Genomic DNA, 22,453 nt, shown 5'->3' on the forward strand with positions numbered 1-22,453 from the left:
TAAATAAAACAGTAGTACTTTAGCTAATGCTAATGCACAACTTCCAAGAAGAAAATACATCAAGCTTCCAAGCAGTGAGAGTAAGAGAAAATGAGTAAGGGGAGACAAAAATAGCTGCAAAAAAATTAATTTGTCATTTTTCTTTCTGCTGTTTGGCGAGTGCGCATGAGTTCCGGGGGTGGGGGCCCGATCGATGTGCAATTAAGGGAGCCTCGTATCAGGTGTGATGAATTATGCTCTCTCGTTTTACGAGCGCTCTTGCGGGCGCATGATCAATTGGGCGTGCGCAGCCACCGCGCCGTTCCCGAAAGCCGTTCGGTCAGAGGTATTGATTAAGAGGTTGCACATGTGCAGCCGGATGAGAAGAACACTCAAAGCGCTGTAATTATTCGACTACTTCGTGGAAACAATCCCAAGAAATCCTCTGGAAAAAAATAGAGCGGATAAACATAAAAATGAATATACATTCAAGCGGCTGAAAGGGGAAAACAAACAGAAGCGGCCTTGGAATCCAATTCAAAAGGACCTTGGAGTTGGGCGACATCAACGCTTGCTCATCAGCATATGCACCGCAAACGTCTCATTAGCGTTAGCCTGCTCTTGATCTGGAGGATCCTTATTTATACACGCAAAATAGGCCACATTGTGTTTATTATTCATATGATATGGTGTCAAAACACCACAGCACACTTCCATCCGCCTATTTCCAAAGTCCTTGGGGGAGGCTCAAATCTGTGGAACACTTCAGACCATGACTAGATCATGGATAGTATGTGTACGATTTGATGCAATTTAATTATTTATTTTATATTTACCTTCATGTTACTCTTGTGTGACAATCAGTACTATTTAAATGTTACGTTGCGTAACCCTGTAACAGAATTGTTTCATCGTGTCCTGTGGAGAAAAATGGCCACCCGTCTCCTTAATCTCTCACTCCCCAAACACTACGACCCATGACAAAGCCAACAACTTTTAATATCATTTTTTCTTGTTAAAATCCATCCATACAACGTACATTAACGTGCTTTTGTTTTGCTAGTAATCCCCCCCACCACCCCCACCTCACATTGAGGAATATGTTTTTTGTCTGCATTTCTTTACCAGTTTTTCCATTATCAAGGACACGTTACATAGACACAAATGTAGCGTGATTTAATAAAAATAAAATAAAATCAGCAGTGTGGCAAAATGGTACTTTTTGTTTTTAGTCTTTTTTTTAACAACATGCACAAATGGTGAATTTCAACGTTTTCAGCAAGTCTTCCACCAACTTCACAGCATAAAGTCAATACAACAACTGATGGGACAGGTTTTTTGGAAGGGGTGGGGGGCGAGGGCAGGGGGCGGGGTTATTGCTGCTCGGACACATTCATACAGCTGCTGCGGTACTTTCCAAATACTTTTTTTTCTCCATTCGTGGTAATTACGTTTCATCCACCATACAACACCACATGGACGGCAAATTATTACATGGTTTATTTCCCCATTGACAAAAAATGCTCAGACAAGTGGACACATACGTACGCTGTATATGATGAGCTGAGTGGTACAAATGATGATAATCATAATAATTATAATAATTCCTTGGACTGTATTTTCAAAAAGCTTGTTATGGCAAAATAGGAAAACTTTACACCTTTTTTGTTTTTTTCCCCCCAGTTATATTCAGTGTGTGTGTTGTGTGTGAGACATCTCAAAGTATAAAAAAAATTAACACCCCCAGCTAAATTCCCACCCACTCCCCCAACAAATGACCCATTATCACCATCATATTTTTTTGTCCTCTTCTGACATGGAATTACTATTCATAGGTATTCAAATACATATTAACATCTTCAGCATTGGTAGTAGTAGCAACACCAATAAAGAAAAAAGAGCGAGGTCAAATCGACACAGATGGTGGTGGTGTTGGAGGGGCAGGGGAGGGGGTGATGGATGGAGTCACAACAGGGCTAACATGCTATCAACAAGCAACAAAGCCGTGGGGGCGGGCGCTCAATTGCCCCTCCACCGATGTACTGCATATATTTACACTGGGCAGTGGGATGGATAGATGGATGGAGAGAAACGGGGTGAGGGGGTGAAAAGGACCAGGTGGTGGCACGGGAGGGGGGGAAACAAGATGTCCGCCGCCGCCAAGCCCCGCCCAGGCCTTTTTATTTTTGTGCACATTTTGACATCATTCATTGCAGATTCAACTGCTGCACGGTTGGATATGGGAAAGAAAGCCTTACGTTTCACTATACAGAGTGAGAATGTTTAGGATTAGTTGTGCTCAAAAGTTTACGTATGCACATTAGCGACGTTTAGAGATCATTTGATCGACCAGCACTCAAACAGACAATTTTGTGTGGACAATTCTATTTTCCCAGCGTGAGTCAACAGGGCCATACCACCAATTAGGCGACATTAGTTTGTTGTTACTCTTCTAATATGTATTGGCCCAATTCAGGTGACTTTTTTAATTTATTTTGTTTTGAAACTCCTTACTTAACACAATTGAAAGTAACAGAAGTGGAAATTTAAGCTTGAATTTAGAATCCATGTGAAATCTAGCCACGTAGCCTTTTTGCTAGCATGTTGACACGAAATACATGACGGTGATTCAACAACAAATGAATTTGAATTAAGATTTAAATCTAAATGTTTTTTTTTCTATAAAAATTCATCTTTATCTCATTGGTCGATCTGATCAACAAATCACTGACAGCCCTGAATGACGAACATTCAAACCAATGATGCGTATATGTAAACTTTTGACCACCACTGTCTGTGTATGTGTGTATACTTGTGTGTGTGTGTGTGTAGCCTTAAACGGGTCACATTACCATACATGTCCACTATAATAGGACAGCTGTTCTATAAGGCAGACTTTGTAGGTCAGTCATTAGTACATCGATACACGTTACATCCCTTTTCGTATTACAGCCACTTTCCTGACTGCTCACAATAATCATGTTTCAAATCTGCAAGGCATTGTGGGAGACGCACAGATGACGCTGGGAGTGTGTGTTGTAGGAGGGCGGGCGAGTTGGGGTCTCCACTTTGATGCAATGATTCAATGCATATTCTTTTTGTTCACAGTGATGGGTTCGTTAATTAAAGAATTCAATTCCTTTCGGTCGAGGGGCAGAGGGGTGGGGATGGGATGGGGGTTGTTGTCGGGGTGGACGTTCTACTCCGTTTTCGGGGCTGGGAGAGGTTGTTTCCAATTGTTACACCTTCAGCAGGATGGCCGCAGAAAGAGAGATCCAAACGCTGAGGGCGACGCTTAAGCCCGATTGTAGACCAGTCGCTCGACCTTGTATGGCCCCTGGTCCTTGAAGACCAAAGTCAAACACAGAAGGAAAGAGAGAAAATATTTGTAAATCTCAAAGGACAACAGGAACAATAACCTTGGTATGCTGCATAATGTACTACGACTTTAAAGAAAAAAAAAGCTGCAAATTGCTTGCAACATCCAGTTCACGCGCGAATAATGCCTGACATTTCAGAGTACAAATACATCACAAAAATATATTTGTATTTTAAACTGAATTATTTTGAGTCATTTTGTTTATTTCTATCATGTGTTGGAGTTCATCATAACTTGTGAGAGGAGCATGCCCATAACCAAACATATGGTTATTAATAACAACCTTACAAAATGACCAGAAATAATTCCTAATTAAAAAAAACACTCATGTCAGGAACATCTTCCGAGTACGCCAGAGGAGGCATAGCACTGCTTAACTTGGCTCGCCTCAACATACTTGCAACAACTGCTAATTAACCTCCTTGATTCTTACGACGTGCCCATCAGGCAAGCTCGCAGACCACGCGGATGGAGGAGCGCGATAACACGACGCCGGTGATGTCATTTGCGGCGGGCCTAAGTCAACTCTTAATACCAAGCCTCTATTCCAGAGCTCTTCAGAAAAATTCAATAACAGCAAGCAGCTGGATCGTATACTTCATCTCGTGCTCCTGACTTAATATGACCTTGGTGTTGACATCACTGATATTTTTTTAGTACAGAACTATACAACCATACACTGTACAATGCGCTCTTATGATGGCTAGAGCAGATTTGAATGGAAAGGAGGGGGAGGATGATGGAGAGATTGGCTGACACTAGTGGGAAAGCGGGAGCTGCAAGATGGATGAGCCTGACAGGAGAGTGAGTCATTGAAGGGGCACCGGCTGGGATCACGCTGAAAGAGGAAGAAAGACGGCCGGAGATGAAGGACTCGCTCACCACGCTAATGCCGAACGCGGACGGGAGGAGTTGATGGGGGGAATGGAGGGGAAAGAAGATTGGGCCAGAGAAATATGACATCTAATGAGGGCGAAGGCGACGCAGGGAGACATAATAAGGAAGTGGAGTGAAAAAAAAAATCACAAACGTACGGAATAGCAGCATGCTGGCGTTGGAGGTCCCCAGACGGTTAGTGGCGAAGCAGGTGTAGTTGCCAAAGTGCTTCTCCGTAACGTTGGTGAAGAGCAGAAGCGAGCGCGTCTTCTCGTTTTTGATCCGCAGGGTATTGTCGCTCTCCACGGGCCTGACAGAACAAAAAAAAAAAAAACAGAATATGGAGAAATTCAACAAATTATTTGGCCCACACATTTTTTATTATTATTTTATACTATGGGGTTGTGTTTTACAAAGTCACAGAGAGCTACAGTAAAATAATCAAAACCCCACAAAACTTTCTTTTTTTAATTTATATGGGTAAATTTAATCAAAAATTTTAAAAAAGGTTAACAAAAAAGTTGCCTTCACACTAAATAAAGGTTTAACAACGGCCACAGTTTGACCCTAAAATCAATTATTTCTGTTTACCTTGTAACCTTTTGAAGAAAAAAAAAATCCAAAATCTAAAGTAGAAGAGTTGATAGATGGTTGCCGGAATTACTGGGCAGAAAAGCGACGCGGTGACCTTGGCCCACTTGTGCACAAAATGGTCTGCTCACCTCATTGTTTCACGCTGTTGGCCATTAGCCACAACTTTTGTCATCATTAGTGTGTGTGAATTGTTGCCTTACGCTCCAAAGAGCCTTTGAGAGGCCACTGGCACCTTTTTAAAACTTTGTGCTCATTGAGGAGGACAAGGAATTCCTGCAAAACCATCAATGATCGCTTTTCAAACCAAAGCTGGGGAATATTCCTTCATTTTCTCGTTTCAATAAATTTATACTATTCCTCAAGAGGAAAGCAATTGACATTTTGAGAAGGGTTAATCCAATAAAAACAATTTAGGATTTATTTTATTTGTATGGCGAAATTTATTATTTCAGTTTTTTTTTCAACAATTTTGACTTTTATTTTCCGGTGACCTATTCTCACCTGTGATCATCCCGGTACCACTCGAAAGAGGCGGGGGGCACGGCCATGGCTTCGCAACGCAGGATGGCCGTCTTCCCCAAGTGTGCGGGCATGTTCTTCATGTCAGTAATGGTGGGCGGGTCTTGTGGGCGGAAAACAAATGAACAAAAAAAGCAGACAAAGCTTGGAGTCATGTGATTGGATGACAATGGTCTGACGAGGGGGGGGGGGCGTACTCACAGTTGACCGTGACTTTGACCTTGCGCTGATTAGGCGGGGCCACGCCGTTGTGGGTGATACACTCGTAGTCCTCGGCCTGCTGGCGCTTGATCTCCGTGATGTCCAGGAACTCGCCCTCGCTTACAAGACCGTCTAGTGGCCACACGTGGAACACAGACACAAAAAGATTGTGGTATTTCTGTCGACATACGGACGAGAATATTTATTGATTTCTTAAAAACATATTTTACTGCTCATTGAAATGTTTAGTTGCCAAATCAAACTAAACAAAGATGTTGCATATTTTAAACGAGCTCAATTGTGTTTAGGAGAGTCCACTTTAACTTAATGCAAACAAACAATACAAATTGTCATTGACATGCTAACGGTTAACATCACTAGTGTGGTCTGACATTTTAAACTTTACTTTGACAAATTCCTGGTAGCCTCAACAACCGAATGATGTCAGTCTTGCTCAAGGATGGTGAAGAAGGGGGCGTGGCTTAGTGAGTGATATGCTCGATCACAAAACTTTCTCTTCCCATTAAAGAGGAGCAACCTACAGAACGAAATGTCGTATGTCATCTATGACAAGGAAATCCTGCTTCTGAATTGTCACTGTCAATCAGCAAAACACACAGGCGGATTCCTCGCTACACACACACACGCACACACAAATCCACGCTAAACGGCGCTATTATTCACGTCAGAGATTATCACGCCGCCTCTAATTGAAGATTAGAGACGGCAGGATTATTTGCGCCGGTGCCGAGCGGGAGAAGACGATTTGGGGGACACGCGGGAAAGGAAGGCGAGGCTTTCGGTGCTGCCTGACAGGCTCGGTGCGGTGCTGATCACTGGTTGCATTAGTCACGTCGACGTGGCGCCTGTGTGTGACATCACTGGCGACAGAAGCGGGAGGAAAGACGGATTTGGGGCACACATGCTGAGAAACCGCAGTCGGGGGGAAAAGGGGATGTGAGGAAAACATAATGGGTCATACAAGAGGATGAAACACATACATGATTATATGATACCGGGAAAAGATGATCTTGGGACCAAGTATTTAACTTCTGATACCATTTGTCGGAAGTTTGAGTTTAGTGTGCCCTCAATCCAGATCTGAGCGAAGGACTTTTTGTGTTAGCCTTTGGTGGCTCTGAGTCCCACTAAGCCCCACTGTTGTATGGTGTTCCACAGGGCTCAATTTGGGGGCCCCTGCAGTTTTCATTCGTTAACTTCTGGCGCCATTTGTCATCAAACGCTAAATCAAATGTGTAGATAGTCGTCATTGAATTCTAATCTTAGAATGAAAAAAAAAAAGAAAAAAATATTGGGTTGAATTCAACAATCAAATGGGTCCTTCAGATTGGCCTTGGGGCTATATCCTACTTCTGACGGTATTTGTCAGGGAACACTGCGGCGTATTTGAAAGCCAGACTTTAACCTGAAGGTCGATCAACAATCCTACATTTCCTTTAGAAGAGGGTAAACATGCCATTCCTGACTGTGTGTGTCACCGATTCTCTAAGGAAGAGCAAAAACCCTTAACCCCAATTTGAACCTGCACCTATTGGGCTGGAAATAAAATCTTGCAAAAAGTCTCCCCAGAAGAGAAGCTGTTGAAACTGCAAAGAGGGCGACAAGTAATGATGATGATATCTGACTGCAGCCAGCAGGCAGGCACCGCTACAATGCTGGATAAAAATACAACTCCATCAAGCACTTAGGAGCTTTGGAAGGAGCTTGACTCCTGACCACCTGGAGAGGAGGCGGCGAGGATGAAAGTGAAAGGAGGTTTGCCGAGGTTCGGCAATACACAGCGTTTTCCGGCACTTTGAGCCAGTGAAGATCACTTGAGCTCTCAGCACCTCTTGTCTTTCACATTCCGCTAACAAAGCAGAGAGCTGAAAAGTATTGAAGTAGATTGTCATTGAAACGGATTTTGTTTTTAGAATGAAGGCAAAAACTCAAACTAGGCTACGGGGTCGCCATCATAAAAGTCTTCATCATCCAAATGTTTACTCTCCTAACTTCAGCATTCTCATCTTTTTAATCAGAACAATCAACAGTTTCACTTCTATGACAAACTGTATGTTGAACGCTTTGAGTCGCCCTTTTTGTTGAGGACGTTGATGGACTCGCCTGCTCGTCTTCCTCACGAGGACACTTTGCTACGTTCTGCTCGAGTGCACCCATTTTTCAAAAACTGCTTTGTTTTTTGCCTCCGCTCACGGGGGCCGCCAATCTCCTCGACGGGGCGAGCGAATCTCGCTCCGGCAAAACGTTCATCGGCTATCAGCGACACGCATTCCTTCTTGTGCCCATTTTAAGTGATGGCGTGTCAAGTGATAAGCTGGAGAAAGAGAGAGACCTCATCTACGCATGCAGGTCAGGGATGCCTTAGATGAGATCTTTGTGTTTGATGACCAAAATTTTCTCCAAAAACTTTAGGAACTCCTGATGTACACTAGCAGATCCATACACAGCCTGCCTGTTGTTTTTCAATGAAGCCACTGAATAATAGCAAGTGATGTCTGGTAGTTCTTTGCTGTCTCTCCGGGCATGTCCACCCTTCTTTCGCCTTCACTAGCCCCTCTAGTCATAGGCAATTGATGCTTGGTTGCAGACACTCTATCGGAATAGCAATGCGGTCGCTATCTCCAGAGAGCTGATGAGTTGTGGGGGGGGGAGTCGGTGAGGGGGACGGCGAGAGGGGAGGAAGATTATTGCTGACAGAGGAGAAATGCCATGGGCCTGCAAGCGGGAACAAATGCTCGCCGCCTGTGAGCGTGTACGTGTGTACGTGCGTGTGTATGCACGAGTAGATTCTCCAGAAGTTGGACACAGGCAGCCATACTGACCAATGGACATCATGTAATACATATGTATGAATATTCTTCAATAAACAACATCAAACAATGCATAAATAAAATAAGGAAAAAAAATTCAGAAAGAAAATGTAGTAGTTAGAGGCTAAAACTCATGAATAGTTTTTCCATTAATTTCAATGCGAAACACAATTTCAGATGAATGTTTTGATTTGTGAGTGTAGTCATGGAAGCAATTGAACTCAAGGCAAAATTTTGATACAAAAAAACTGCTTGAAGCAAGTCGGGATCCAACACAAAACTGTTCGGTGACATGCTAACAATGCTTTGCTTTGACAGATTGAGTATTTTTCGCGGGGAATTTGCTACGTTCCAAAGGAACTTAAGTGCTGACATTTGCAGTGAGCATCATCGGCAGGGAATCTATGTGCAAGCAGCAGAGGACGGTAGGGTGCGCATCCTTTGCCCTAAGAGTCTAATTACACCGAGTTCAGTGGTTGTACACACTGACCTATTTACTACTGCTTGTCCCAGTGATCTACAGTGCACCGCTGCTCTCGCTGCATCTCATCCGCTGCTGGTGCGGAATTAAAAGCAGGCTCTGCTCGAAACTTTTCTTTTTTCTCCTCGGCTCTGAGGCAAATGGCTAATTATCGCACTTGATAAAATGTTAGACAAGTTAAAGAAAATAAGCCTCGCCTTCTCGTGGACTCGCACGCACGTCGTAACGATGGAGCAGAAGACTGAAGAAAAGAAATAAAACAGGATGAGAATTGACTAAAAATAAGAAAAGTTGGGAATAAAATGCAACAAAAAGTAAATCTAATCAAAATAAAGTCATCAAAAACTCAGCTCATGGCAATGTATTTATTTCAACTATCACTTTTTTTTGGTTGAATTTATTTGGTGAACATCTGGCCTTTGTTTTCACTATTGTAAATATTCTAACTTTCCTCTAACTCCTCAAATATCAAAAGTCAGGCTCATGCAGACGTCTGCATTCTACCGGCTGCCATTCTGTATATGTGGCACTCTTGATGAACAAGATTTAACAAGACGTCGTTGGCGGTGGTAAAAATAGACTTGAAATGACGGTGGAACAAAGGCCGGTGCTATATTTTATTGCACTGAACAGATGACAGCAAAGCATCATTACAGCTGAAAGAGGTTCTGTGATGCTAACTCGGCGACCAACATTAATGATGACAGACTAAGGAGGCATTACATTCAGTCCTGATCAAATCTAATCAGACTGCACGTACTGACCACCCAGAATCATGGAGGTGGGGGCTGGTGGGTGGGGGGCTAAAAATAGCCTCCTATGAAGCTCCAAAAGTGGCGGTTAGCGTCATTTGGCAGCACCACGCCGCTTGACGTGGGACCCCCAATGAAGACAGATGCCGATGATTACGGGAGGCGCGACGGGGATAATCACAGCTAATGAGCGGTTATTTGAGACAAAATACCAGGACGCGGGCAAAATACAACACAGCCCATTTTAAAGATGCAAGAGGCCAGACTTAGCAGCTGCCTTTTAAGGATGATGACACCGGATGAAGAGCCGAATGCTGATTGAGGCTTAATGCCGGAACTGCCGTAAAAAAGAAAGAAAGAAAGAGACGAGGAAAAGAATAAAAAGGTACGCACATTTCTGATCCTTCCAGGTGACGGTTGGCTCGGGCCGACCCACGGCCAGACAGAAGAGGTTGACGTTCTCGCCCTCGTTCACAGACACGTCTGTGGAGATGTTGACGATTCTGGCCGGCACTGTGAAAATATAAATGCATATTTTACGAGACAAAACAAAAACCACCATCACCGTACGCAGTTACGATTTCAAGTACAAACTAGAATGAGAATCGAAAACCGGTTTGTAGGAAGTGTACGTATTTGGTGTCAATAGGACAAACTAGCGCCGCATGCTAACATTTTGTAGTTTTTCTACGAAGACTTGATCAAGAGTGTCAATTTCTTCTTGATCCAGTGACCGGGCAACAACAAACCCGATTAACTGCTGCAGAGCGTTCAGCACTTCGGCTCATACTTAAATTGATAACGAGACGGCCCTTGAATTTAAACGGGCCATTATCATTGTTTTTAATGAGCTTGGCTCCTGCCATTGCTCTCGTTTCGCTTGCCGACGGCGGCGGCGGCGGCACAATAAACACGCACTACAGTTGCAGCACTCAGCAATACAAACACATAAATATAAATGTATGGATGTCGTGCGCGTATGTTGGTCCATGCAACATTTGGACCCTCCAGACAAGATTGTTTGCTTGCTTGGCTGCAGTTGGCTAAAAGCGCTTCAGTCAGCAGCTCTCTGCCACCTGTCAGCCACAAACACATCCTGTTCTTTTAGAGTGATTATGATTTTCTTTTAAGCTGTTAGTATAAGAATTCTGTTGATTTCAAAGGAGAACAGATGCACGGTGAGTTTTTAGTTAGCTTAGCTCAGCTTAGCGGAGAGTGAGTCAATTCAGTAAATGTTTTTTTTCCCCACTCGTGTCGATATGAATTCTCAGTTCAGACTTAGTGAGAAAGAAGAACCCAATTGGTTTTCAGCGTTATCTGGACACCAGGAGGGGTCTAAACATTTTTCAGAACGAGAGTAACGTGTAATGAGCTGACAATAAGAAGTGTTTACTCAAGGGTCATAATTATGTAATTATGAATATGATACAGAGCAGAGTGTGTGGCTTCAGTTACAAAATGTCTGGCTCGTTCTTTAAAGGATATACAGTCGAGTTCAAATGTCAGCTCGCTTTCCTTTCTCGCCGCTAATCAGCAATCACTGCGCCTTCTGCGGCACTTTTCCGAGCAGATGCCGTCAAGCCTCCGCGCGCCTGTCAGCTCGCGTCTAATCTGTCTGACTTCCCAAATCAAGACAAACAAGTCGACAGATTCTGTGGCGGGGAAGTGAGAAAATGCTCTCATCCGTCCACTTTGTCAGCCACCACCTGCGCTTTTGGCTTATATTTACCTTTGCCGCTTAGCGCGAGTCGTAATGAAGCGCCGATTCATTCATACGTATGACTTTGCTCGCATGCAAAATTGTCACGAGGGTTTGTCGGTTGTTGATCGTGCATTTAGCCGTGATTTAACAGGAAAAGGCACATTGAGTCACCCATAAAAACCTGCTGATTGCTTCCGCGGTGTCAGGCGTCAATCGCGGCCAACAAATGCGTCATTAAGTCATTTAGCAGATGTGACGGTTGGGAGCAGAAATCAGAGCGAGGATGACCTTGATCTAGAACTGCGAGCGGCAGATCGGAATATTTTTCACCTTGAGGGTGAGAATCTGAAACTATGGTAGAATAGCCACAATAAAAAATACCGTATTTTCCGGACTATAAGGTGCACCGGACAATAAGGCGCACGTTCAATGAATGGCTCATTTTCAAACTTTGTCCTTATATAAGGCGCACCAGACTATAAGGCGCACAATTAATGCATCATGTCAGATTTTTAATCCAAATCAAATCATTTTATCTTTTTTATTTCAACTTCAGACGCAACAAATTACTTTATAATCACAAAATAACGATCCGTAGTCTTTTTGATTCATGATTTATAGTCTTCAACGGGCCGCTTATGATTGATTTCATGACACAATGCTTCGGGCCAGTTGAAATTTAGGAATTTGGTCCACATATAAGGCGCACCGGACTATAAGGAGCACTGCCAGCTTTTGAGAAAATTTTAGGTTTTTAGGTGCGCCTTATAGTCCGTAAAATACGTTCGTCCAATTTGCTAGGACTTCAAACTAGTGGCAGAGTAACAAATAAGTCATGCTAGCAACGTTGCAGTTGTGGCTAACATCCGATTGTTATCAGTGCTAATGCTAGCTTAGCATTGCTACTTCTGTTTAAGTGAAACTCGAGATGTGCTCTCTGTTGTGACTATCACAACTATGCACGTTCATCATTGTGAGTTTGTTGTGGTAATATCTCACCAAAATCCCAGAAAAAACGAAAATTGCGACCCATCAAGTGAAAAAATCCATCATTCTGACCTTGCACGATGAGGTAGACATGGGCGATGCGCGGTTTGTTGTTTGCCTGGAAGGTGCACGTATAGGGCCCCTCGTCGCTTACTTGCACCTTGTCGATGTGGACTGAGAAGTCGCTGTTGTTGCTATTGACCAGCGTGACACGCTTGTCCAGCGACCACTTGTCGGTGCCCGTGAAAAGAATGTTGGAACGGTTCAGCCAGGCCTTGTGCGTCACCTCCTCATTGATCTGACACCTGCCGAGACAAAGGGCGGGAAAATGTGAGGCAAATCAATAGGGACAGTGATTTCCAAATGGTGTTATATTATTATCATCATTATAATTATTACCCCTATTAGCATTATTAGTATTATTGTATTATGAATGTAATTGCATATCCACAACAGTAGGTGGCAGTGCCACATTCCGCTATTTTAAGGACGATTATTGGATGGTTGAAAAAATAAATTAATGTAAAATAAATCCAAAATGAAATTTAAAAGAAAGTAGAGCATATATGAACCGATGTTTCTTTCAAGTCTGCGCTCTTTCAGTAGCAATTTTCAGCTTGCTGCACAACTTTCAGGATTTCTTGTTACGTTACATTGCTATATTCTCATGTTTCTCGAATGTGACAGGGTTTTTTTCTTTCCCCTGGCTGTTTTTCGATCGCCTTGCCTTGTCAGCCATGCCAGCTCCCTCGTGCGTAGTTTCTCGTCTGCCCTTGCCTGCCTTCTTCCCACCTGTGTCTCGCTCTTTGTTTGTTCAATCTTGTCAAGCCTTTTTTCTCTCCTGCGTCTACTTCTCGTTAAATAAACACAAGAATTCACTATGCTTCCTGTCGGCCTTGAGTTGTTCTCCGCTTTGCGTCGGCGGCCGTGTGTTCCAACCGACGACGACACTGACAGACGTCGACTGCATCCCCCCTCGAGTGTTTTCATAACACGCAACGCAAAAAGTGTTTGGCTTGACTTAGAAAAGAAAAAAAAAGATCCTTGAATAGTATATTATTTAAAAAAAAAAAAAAAAAAGATGATCCTTGAATAGTACATGATTCTCGTTGTGCCGCCTCCGCTCGCCTATTCACAAGCGTCCTCATGCAACACTGATGAGTAACGTTCTGTCAGGGATCATCAACTGGCAGCCCGTGGGCTGAATCTGGCACTCCATAAGGTCCAATCCGGCCCATGACTGGATTCCATAATTGTCCGGCCCCCAAGTTGACTGTCCTTGGCCACCAGGAGCAGTTTAATGCATACACACTATACATAAACTGCTCACTAAATGTGCAAATGTAGTGGTATAATATTCGTATAATAAAGGTGCTTTTAAAAAAGCATTTATAATATAGGTGCTTTTAAAAAAAGCATTTTGTCTATAAATAACTTGAAATGCATTTGCAAGTACAACTATTTATAAGTACTTTGGAACTTACAGTTCCACACTTCTGTAGTAATGGAATAGCAACATGAAAAAAATTAAATAAATACCAATCCCATACCACACCCCACCCAAAAAAAAAAAAAAACTTCCTTCAACATAAATAGTGTCTAAGCTGACATTTGTCACGCAGATGCACAGACAAGGTTCAGTGCAAGTAATTCCGTTATAAAAATGACAAAATCTGTGTACAAATGACGTATTAATCTAATTTTAAACTTAATCACGTCTGCTGCTGCTGCTTCTTCTGCTGCCGCAGCACTTGGAGCCCGGAGGAAATCAGAAGCGTAATAACATCAAATGTGGCTTCGTCTTAATGGCCCGCATCAAACGGCATCGTCTGGAGCAGAACAGAATAAAAAGAATACCCGACTCAAGCCACATGGGCAAAAAAAAAGAAGAAAAAAAAAGTGATTTACATTCAAGTGGAAGTTTATTTATAAAGTGCTTTTGTATTTTGTTGTCAGCCGCGGGCTGTCCGGCGAGTACGTACACACTTTTGATTACAAAATAGGCCGTTTTATTGCCGCTCGTGAAGTCATAAAGACCTGATGAGAAATGCTACACTGGGAGTCATTTGAGTCTAAGAATACTTTCCTAACTGTCTGCCCTCCAATTGCATGGGGGGGGGGATTAAGCAACAAATAAGCAAACGTTGCTGACCCAAATAGATGTTCAACTTCCTTCAACCTCAACCTGACTGTGTAACAAAAGCAGACACACAAAAAAATATTTTTAATGTGTCTCCCGAGAGGAACTGCAAAGTTGTAAACAGTAAAAAAAAAAAAACAGGTGACATCGATTGTTTGAGAAAAAAAAAAAGACCTCAAGGTGAGCAGGATTCCAGGAAATTCAATAGATTAAGAGCATCTTTGGGCTACCACGAACGAGGGCGGATAAAGATTTGCGTTCAAGCCAATATTGATTCTGAGGGGCTTTGGGATAATACTTACTGTTGCCACTGTAACAGGGAGGATGATGTCCTTTTGGGGATTCTTGTGACATGATTATTGTTTAAAGATCTGAACCAGAGACAGTGATCCGTTTGCATTTGGTGTGACAGGTGTGTGTGTGTGTGTGTGTGTGTGTGTGTGTGTGTGTGTGTGTGCACAAAGAAAGACAAACAGGTTTTTCAAATGTAATTAGCAGGCGCAGGTGCAGAGGATCACGACTCACCTCAAAGTGACGTTCTCGCCTTCTAGAACCGTAATGTTGTCCGGCAGGTGCCCAAATTCTGCTCCGTGCACACTGGAGCCTGCCAAGAACAGACGAGGGGAGAGTCCCGTGAGAATTAAACGACAGCAACAGACGGGCGGGCAGATGTTCGTGCGACTGATGAGCGAGCGTAAGAAAAAGGCTGCTGGCATCGAGGTGGTCTGAAAAAGCTGCGCTGTACGTGCTGTGCCGGTAGGTGGCAAAGTCAAATTTTCAATTTTGGTAGATTTTAGCAAGTATTGTGAAAATTGATGAACAAGATTTGCTCTCGCAGGTCATATAAACGGGCCAGATTTGACCCCCGGGCCTGAGTTTGACGAGTATCCACTGTGAACCAAAACTGTCAACTCAAGTAAATGAACTCCCAAAATCAACAGTTCCGTCGGCGCTTCCTTAAATTAGGCTCTCTGCTCCCATTCTGCCTTCTCATTTATGCATGTCAAAATAATGAATACGCTAAACAAAATTTGTAAAAAAAATAAAAAGGCACCATGTCGCCGTTGACCCTCCTTGTGCCCGCCGGAATAATCATTTTTGCTTCCACGCGACCTCTCTGCATTCTGCCAGGATGTTCGTTGAACATCACTGATAATGAGCCCAAGGAAAAGGATTCATGCAGAGGTGCCGGACCGTGAAATGAACCGACGGTAACAGAAGGAACACACACACACAAACACACACACACACACACACACACTCAATTGGACAAGAAGAAACACTGACACATCCCGAGAGCCATTTGTTAAAGAGAAAATGTGATTTGTGCTGGACATTCGGTTGGAGCAAAAAAAAAAAGCTAATTTTTCCCTAACTTGGCAGAAGTGCAAATAAAGATAAACAAAGATCTGCTTTTCATGCCTGTCTGCCACTCCAGGTTTTTTTTCTCCAATCCTGACAGCACCAACCAAGGCAATGTGCTCAACTAGCTAGCAAACGCTGACCTCAATATACCAGCCGGTTGGAGTTTTCATCAATTCATCTTCATAAAAGAAGGAGAAAGCTGGCGCGTTTCAGAGCCGTCCAACATTTGCGGTCCATTGCGGAGCGACGCGTTTTCTTTTTGGCGTGGTCGCCCCGCTAAGCGGGCGGGAATTGAAGTCAAGTACCGACGCGTTTATCATTTCATCAAGACAAATGATGCTGTGCGTGGAGGTGACGGGAAGAATTCACAAATGCACAGGTCTGCTCGCCCGCCATTTTATTCAAGAGTGTTCATTCAAACGCTAACGCTGAATGCTATTGACCTAGTTAGCTTGTTTCCTTGATAGCCTTTTTAGGGCCTGCTATGCCAACGCTGAAAAAAAGTTCTCAAAGTGTCAAGAACTTACACTTTAGTGTTTTAGTCCTCCAAAAATCTATCGGAAACCCCATAAGAGTGTAATGTTTATATTTCATTACATTTGAGTTTTCACGTAAATGTTTGAAGTTTTTCGACTGATGGAAACATCGAAACACTAAGTCAGGGGTGTCAAACTCATTTTTTTCGCGGGCCGCATTGTAGTCATCGCTTCTTTCGGAGGGCCATTATGACTGTCAACCCAAATAAATGTATGAGCACCTCATATTATATACAGTAAAAGCTCCAAAACAAACTGACAAATAACCCGTTTTCAAATCAGACGAGTAAAAACTGGTCAAATATTTAAAAAAAAAAAGATATTATTAAAAGTTAAGACGATTTTCAATTCTAGTAATGACACATGAATTTGATGCACAATTTGTCTTCGCGGGCCTTATACAGTGATGTGGCGAGTCATATCTGGCCCCTGGGCCTTGACTTTGAAACCTGTGCACTAGATCATTCCACTTCAGTCATATTCAATGTTAGCGTTTTAGGGTAAAAAGTTGTTTTATTGAAACATAGTGATATGGTATTTTACTTTTAAAATAACTTCCTCTCTTACATACAATTGAAAAAACTCAGTAGAAGCTAAACAAAAAAAGCCTTAACCACACTGCCAACTACTGGCCTGGCATGCTTATTGCAACAATTTCAATCCATTTTCATAAAACTATTCCAGAATAAACTTTGACCAGATTGCTATTGTCCACCCTAAAAATTACACCAGCAATCCATACGAGTTCCAAAAGGATTTCCAAAAGTGTGACAAACTTTGCTTTATTTATGATTTACTTTGTTTGGGGGTGCCAAACGGTTACGCTCCATCCCCACCCGCCGGGCTCCGAGAGTCGTGGGTCCTTTTCATGTGCTACACAGCCCGCTTTATTTGGGTTAATTCTATTCACTCCAAGAGCTGGGGGCTCGGATACGGCTGTGACACGCTTTCAGATAGCCTACATACCAAGACGGGAAAGGAACGGGGCTTTTCCCATCCTGTCGCTGCGCACGCGCACCCCCCCCCCCCACACACACACACACACACATGTACATTTGGATTGAATGAGTGACACATGCACAGCGAGGTTACATAGCGGCGAGGTGCTATTCCCCATTTCCCTACTCAATTGCTATTTTCACAGCTCGATTGGCACCCAGCATGCCAAAACCTGCACGGTGCTCCCACAACACAACAACCGGGTCAACACACACATACACACAAACCCCAAAACACTCACACACAATGTGTTGCATGCTCGTCACGCTCGGATCGGTGAGCCAAAGCAGCAGGGATGAGTCTCCTTCACAGTGGCAGCATCAACAACACTTTGTTTCATATATTTAGGGAAGACAGGAGGTGCAATACAGAGGCAAAATGCTACCATTAAGTTTTGCCACTCAAAATATATTTTAGGTCTTGTTGAAAAAGAAGTATTGGCATAGACTTTCTGTCACTATTCCATTTTTTTTGACGCCACTTAATGCCATTGTTTTTGATGGGAGCGGCTTGTCGTTTTCCCTGCTATTTTTTTGTCCAGTAATGCAGTGAGTTGACAAAAAAAAGAGTTGTACGTCCAAAAAAAAAAAAAAACTCGCCAGGCTTTATCATTTCAACCAACAAGGTTTTCTTATGAGTTGGATCAAAATGTACCCTTTGCAAGAAAATTAATCTAATGGCCCATTTGGTGGCACATTAAAAAAAAATAGCCTGCCCCGGTTGCTATTCTCTCTTGTCCTTGCTATGACCTGCTCTCCTGTCTCTTTGTGACCACCTGCCTTCATTTGTCTGCCCGCCAGGTCATTCTTGGTGAGGATAACATTTAAAGGACATTGAGGGATTACACGTGCATTTGGTGCAACACATTAGAGGATAACCTTTTTTTGGTGATAGTGCAGGTTTATACGCAGACTTTCAGGTAATAGCCTTCAACAGGGACATTTTGCGTGTCGGCGTGTGTGTGTCGTGAAAGCGGCGCGGAAGCGGGCGTCTATTATGTGATTTGTATTCTCTTGACTTTTACATGCGCTGTGTTTGTAATTGCACTCGCTAGCGGCAGACACTTGTGAGCGGTGCTCTATTGAGCTGTGCGACTTTAGCCCCGGCGTCTTCCTTTGTGCTGCTCATCTATTTTGCATTGCCCTTGACAATCACACTCACTCACACACAATAAAGAAGAGGATGACTTCCTCTGAATGCACGATCGGATTTCAAATGGGGAAACAGAGAAGGCCGTAATAATAAAATAAAAAAACATGACAATCATGCATTTTAATGCAGGCTGAAATTGCTTTTACAGGCGTGTCCGGAAAATTAAAGTTGCAGCAAATGAAGGAGGATGACAGGACATGAAAGAGAATGGAGAACAAGTGCACCAAATCTGAGTCGTATTTCAGATCTTGACAGTTATCAGCAAAGATTTGGCGGTTAACTTCCTGCATCACTCACAACAGCAGGAAATGAACGGACAGAAAATGTTTTACCCTTGTGACACCTACGCACGATCTGAATGCAGAAAATGGGATCCCGCAGAGCTCAGAACACAGTGGTCACACATTCAGAATTCGTTAATGTGGATTTGAATCTGGATTGAATTTGGTCTGTGTCAACATGTGGTCCTGAAACTAGCCTGACTTTGGAAAAAATAAAATAAAAAAATCACCAATCGTATCATGGCAGAATTGAATCTGGATTGGAGTCTTATTCAATATCTAGGATGAATGACACAATTTAACATAGCTCCAGATTTTCTTCTCTAGTGGACTTTGATCTGTATTTTGTCATATGATCGCAAGTCTCGTCTACAAAAACTACATCAAATCAGTGTTGATTTTGCCGTCAACACAGCACCGAGCAGTGCGCCCATGCGCCCGCATAATTAAGAGCGGCGTGCTGCAGCCAATTAAATATTTACACAGGCACCCCGATGATACAAGGAGGAGGCACGAGGATTATCAGACGCGAGAAGCCGCGGCCAGGAGGCGAGGTGTTGGAGAGGTGCAGGATTAAACATTAACTGGCACCGATATCCCGTCTCTTGCTCGTGTCATCCCATTACGCTGCTGCATCCACTTGCTAATCCACGCCGTGTATATTTGCTGGTGAAATCTGGACGATAGCAAAGGTGTTCTTATTTTCAAAATGAAGCAGTGATGTCATTAAATATTAACGGTGGGGAGTCAAAACATAAAATTGTCAGAAAAATAAAAGTATCGTTGAGCGAGCGAGCGGACAAAATGTACTCTCCGTCGCATTTGTTGGCCACCATTCCGCCTGAAGGGAAATCTGACACTTGTCAGAGAGTGAAGGAGTTGTTTGGATTCTATCTGCTGAGGTTGACTTCCTCCCCTTCTGGACCACAAATGTTTGTTCTTCCCGGGAGAGAGGTGGATGCACACAAATGCACCTTGTTTGTGTCATCCGTGAGGCCTCGACATTCAAAGCAACGTGACAGCCCATCCACATCCATCTCAGACGTGCACCTAAGCGGTCAGACTCTCCCTCTGGGGGCTCTCGACTTCTCCCGACAAAGGTGCAGCCGAATCGGAATTTGCTGCATACGCAATCGAGGTGCTTCACCCTTTGGTATGTTTTAATCACACTCTTGATTTACCAAGGTCGGGTGGACGATGAATTAAATTCCAATCGACATTGCAATGTAGTACAACCGAAAAAAACAATATTTCTGTCGGGGATGTATTTTCCATGAAAAACAGTAGCCTACATAATTCAATGTCCTGTTACAAAATGAATACTTTTGATATCGTCTGATCGAATCAGCCTGCCGATGAATCAGTCCGCCAATTTTTTAGGGAGATTTCCATCGGTCTTTCCTTCTTGCTGCATCCTTACTGCTGTTTCTCCTACTCCTTTCTTTACTCATTCCATCCTTACCTTTATTCTTGGCTACCCTCTCTACCTCCCTCCACCCATCCGCCCTTCTGCCGATCCATTCCGCATGGCAACTTTCACTCCCTTTCGTCATTCTTCATCCATTCGTCCGCTCTACCTTTTCCTTGCTCACTCCATCAGTCGCCGTCTCCCTCGCCTCCCTCCCTTGAGCCATCATTTCCCCTGGCGTCCATTGCTCCCTTCATCCATCCTTTCCTCGCTACCCCTCCCCCTCCCTCCCAGCCACTAATCCCTCTTCACACAGCAATCAATAGAGCGCCGCAGAGTGCGGGGAGGGAGACTCCAAGTTCTCAATGCAGCACTTGTGCAACCTGAACGGGCAACGGTAGATCACTGGCGTCGAAACGAAAATAGCGTTTTACCCTTCTCTTACGCTCCGCCGCTAAACACCTCCTGAGATCAATACAATAGTTAAACTATTACTTGGTTTTGCACACAAGGCTCTGCGGACGCCCTTAAATGCACCGGTGTGCCAGTCATTTGATAGATTTGCAGGGCCCAGCAAAGGAACGATAAGCTTCACAAGTACAGATGCGACCCTAGAGGCAAACTATTCACATTGTCTGGTGACAAAATTGTGCTAAAGGCAGCAGACATACAAAAACAGATCAGGTCAGAGTTATGAAGTCATGAAGCTTCACCTTGGTACTTGCAACTTTTGGGATAAAACTAATGACTAAATTTAGCTCCTGGTCGAATTTGGAGTAGTCCCAGGACCTTTGGGGTGAGGTCTGCAGCTGTGACCTTTGATTGGAAGGTACGAAATTAAATTGCACAGCATTGGCCCCAAGAAATACCAGCCCATCGGGCATCTGTCTTGTAGGCCAGATGGCCAGTCCAGCTCTGTGTACGTTGAGTTCATCTTGAAATTTCACCTCACCCGTGTGACAATTTGTCAGAAGATGCTAGGAATTCACAACCCTCTGGGATTCCTGCTTTTTATTACACGAATATATATATATATATTTATATTTTCCATTAGAAATACGTGGCAAATGTCATGACGTTAAGTCAGACCTGTCAGCGTGCAATTTTTTTATTTTTTTATTATTGGATAGAAAATGCTACAAATACACACAGCATGTGGGAATACTCGCAGTGCTTGCTTTTATGAAGCACATTCATAACATTTTTTTTTTTTATCGACTGCCACCCACGATAGCTGATATGAGCCATTTGTCAGTGGGAAAAAAACCCTGACATCTCTGCAAACATATGCCATAGCCCGCAAAGTCGCTTTTTTTGGTTAAATATTCCTTCATTATGCTTTTAAACTAAATATGACAGAAAATGGACTTTTAATTGCTTTTATACAAATAGTAGACTTGTCTCTAGAGTGCCTGCTGTGCATCAAGTGTGAAATTAAGCATGCGTGTAAATGTGTGTGACACAAGCTGGTTCACTCCATAGATACAATCCCAAGAACAAACAAATTGTGCAAGAATTTTTCATTTAGATTTTTGACCCAATTTGGGCTGTTTTTGACTGTGCCAATAACTCTGGCTTACATTTGAGTTTCCTGAATGGGAAATACAAAGAGGTAATTATTATCCAATCGTGACAAGATAAGACAGAAAATAAAGTTACGACAAGTCAACTTAATGTCTGTTTTTATTTGCATGACGGACAAGCAGACAACGTGAGCTGCCATTTTTTTTTGACACACTGAAAAAGCAGCGCTAATGAGCACAAACAGATGTTTGGGGGGGGGGGGGGGGGGGGGGGACAATAGCGATGATTTCCATCAGTGTGCCCAAAAGCGCACAAAGCCAACGTTGCCAGCAAGACAATGCGGTGCCGGGTAAAAGAAGATTGAAAAGGATCTCATTTAGCTTTGCCGTCCTAAGCCTTCACGGCAAGCACTCGCTCGCTTACTAATTCCCCTCTGCCAGAACTAGCTTCAAACTGACAATGAAGTATTTTTTTGGGGGTGTGTGTGTGTGTGTGTGAAAAGGATGTCAAACGGCGGGATAAGAGTGTTTAGATGCTGTGACTGAATGTAGGGCAATTAGTCACCGCTGTAATGCACAAACTGAAGACAGGATTTTGTGGTTGCTGTTGTGTGTTTTGAATTTTGCAAACAGATAAACATGACGGTACGACGACGGGGAGCAAGCTCAAAGAATAGATGCGTGCACTGGAATCGGGACAGGCACATTGAGAAGATCAATCGTCTTCTACTCAAAGGGAACTAGCAGG

At 43.3% G+C, this 22,453-nt stretch overlaps 1 protein-coding gene and 1 long non-coding RNA gene across 8 annotated transcripts in view; one reads left to right on the forward strand and one right to left on the reverse strand.

Annotated features, from left to right (window-relative positions):
* Positions 1–957: 957 nt before the first annotated feature.
* The window catches only part of iglon5 (IgLON family member 5), a 92,026-nt gene continuing 70,530 nt past the window's right edge, over positions 958–22,453 (reverse strand). For all 7 annotated transcript variants that reach the window (XM_088388137.1, XM_088388138.1, XM_088388136.1 and 4 more), the window contains 7 exons: positions 14,967–15,045; positions 12,374–12,606; positions 10,006–10,125; positions 5,549–5,680; positions 5,330–5,450; positions 4,393–4,544; positions 958–3,322 (listed from right to left, as the gene is read on the reverse strand). In XM_088388137.1, the coding sequence (XP_088244263.1) occupies positions 3,219–3,322; positions 4,393–4,544; positions 5,330–5,450; positions 5,549–5,680; positions 10,006–10,125; positions 12,374–12,606; positions 14,967–15,045 (941 nt within the window). In that variant the 3' untranslated portion in view covers positions 958–3,218. The remainder of the gene's footprint in view (positions 3,323–4,392; positions 4,545–5,329; positions 5,451–5,548; positions 5,681–10,005; positions 10,126–12,373; positions 12,607–14,966; positions 15,046–22,453) is intronic.
* On the forward strand, positions 9,583–16,623 carry LOC148392351 (uncharacterized). The gene is made up of 3 exons (XR_015861066.1): positions 9,583–9,997; positions 14,993–15,197; positions 15,280–16,623. It is a non-coding gene; the product is annotated as an uncharacterized LOC148392351 (long non-coding RNA).

The sequence above is a fragment of the Syngnathus floridae genome, chromosome 10, assembly GCF_059516105.1.
Source record: "Syngnathus floridae isolate MCC-2025c chromosome 10, RoL_Sflo_1.0, whole genome shotgun sequence".
In the NCBI taxonomy this organism is placed as follows: Eukaryota; Metazoa; Chordata; class Actinopteri; order Syngnathiformes; family Syngnathidae; genus Syngnathus; species Syngnathus floridae.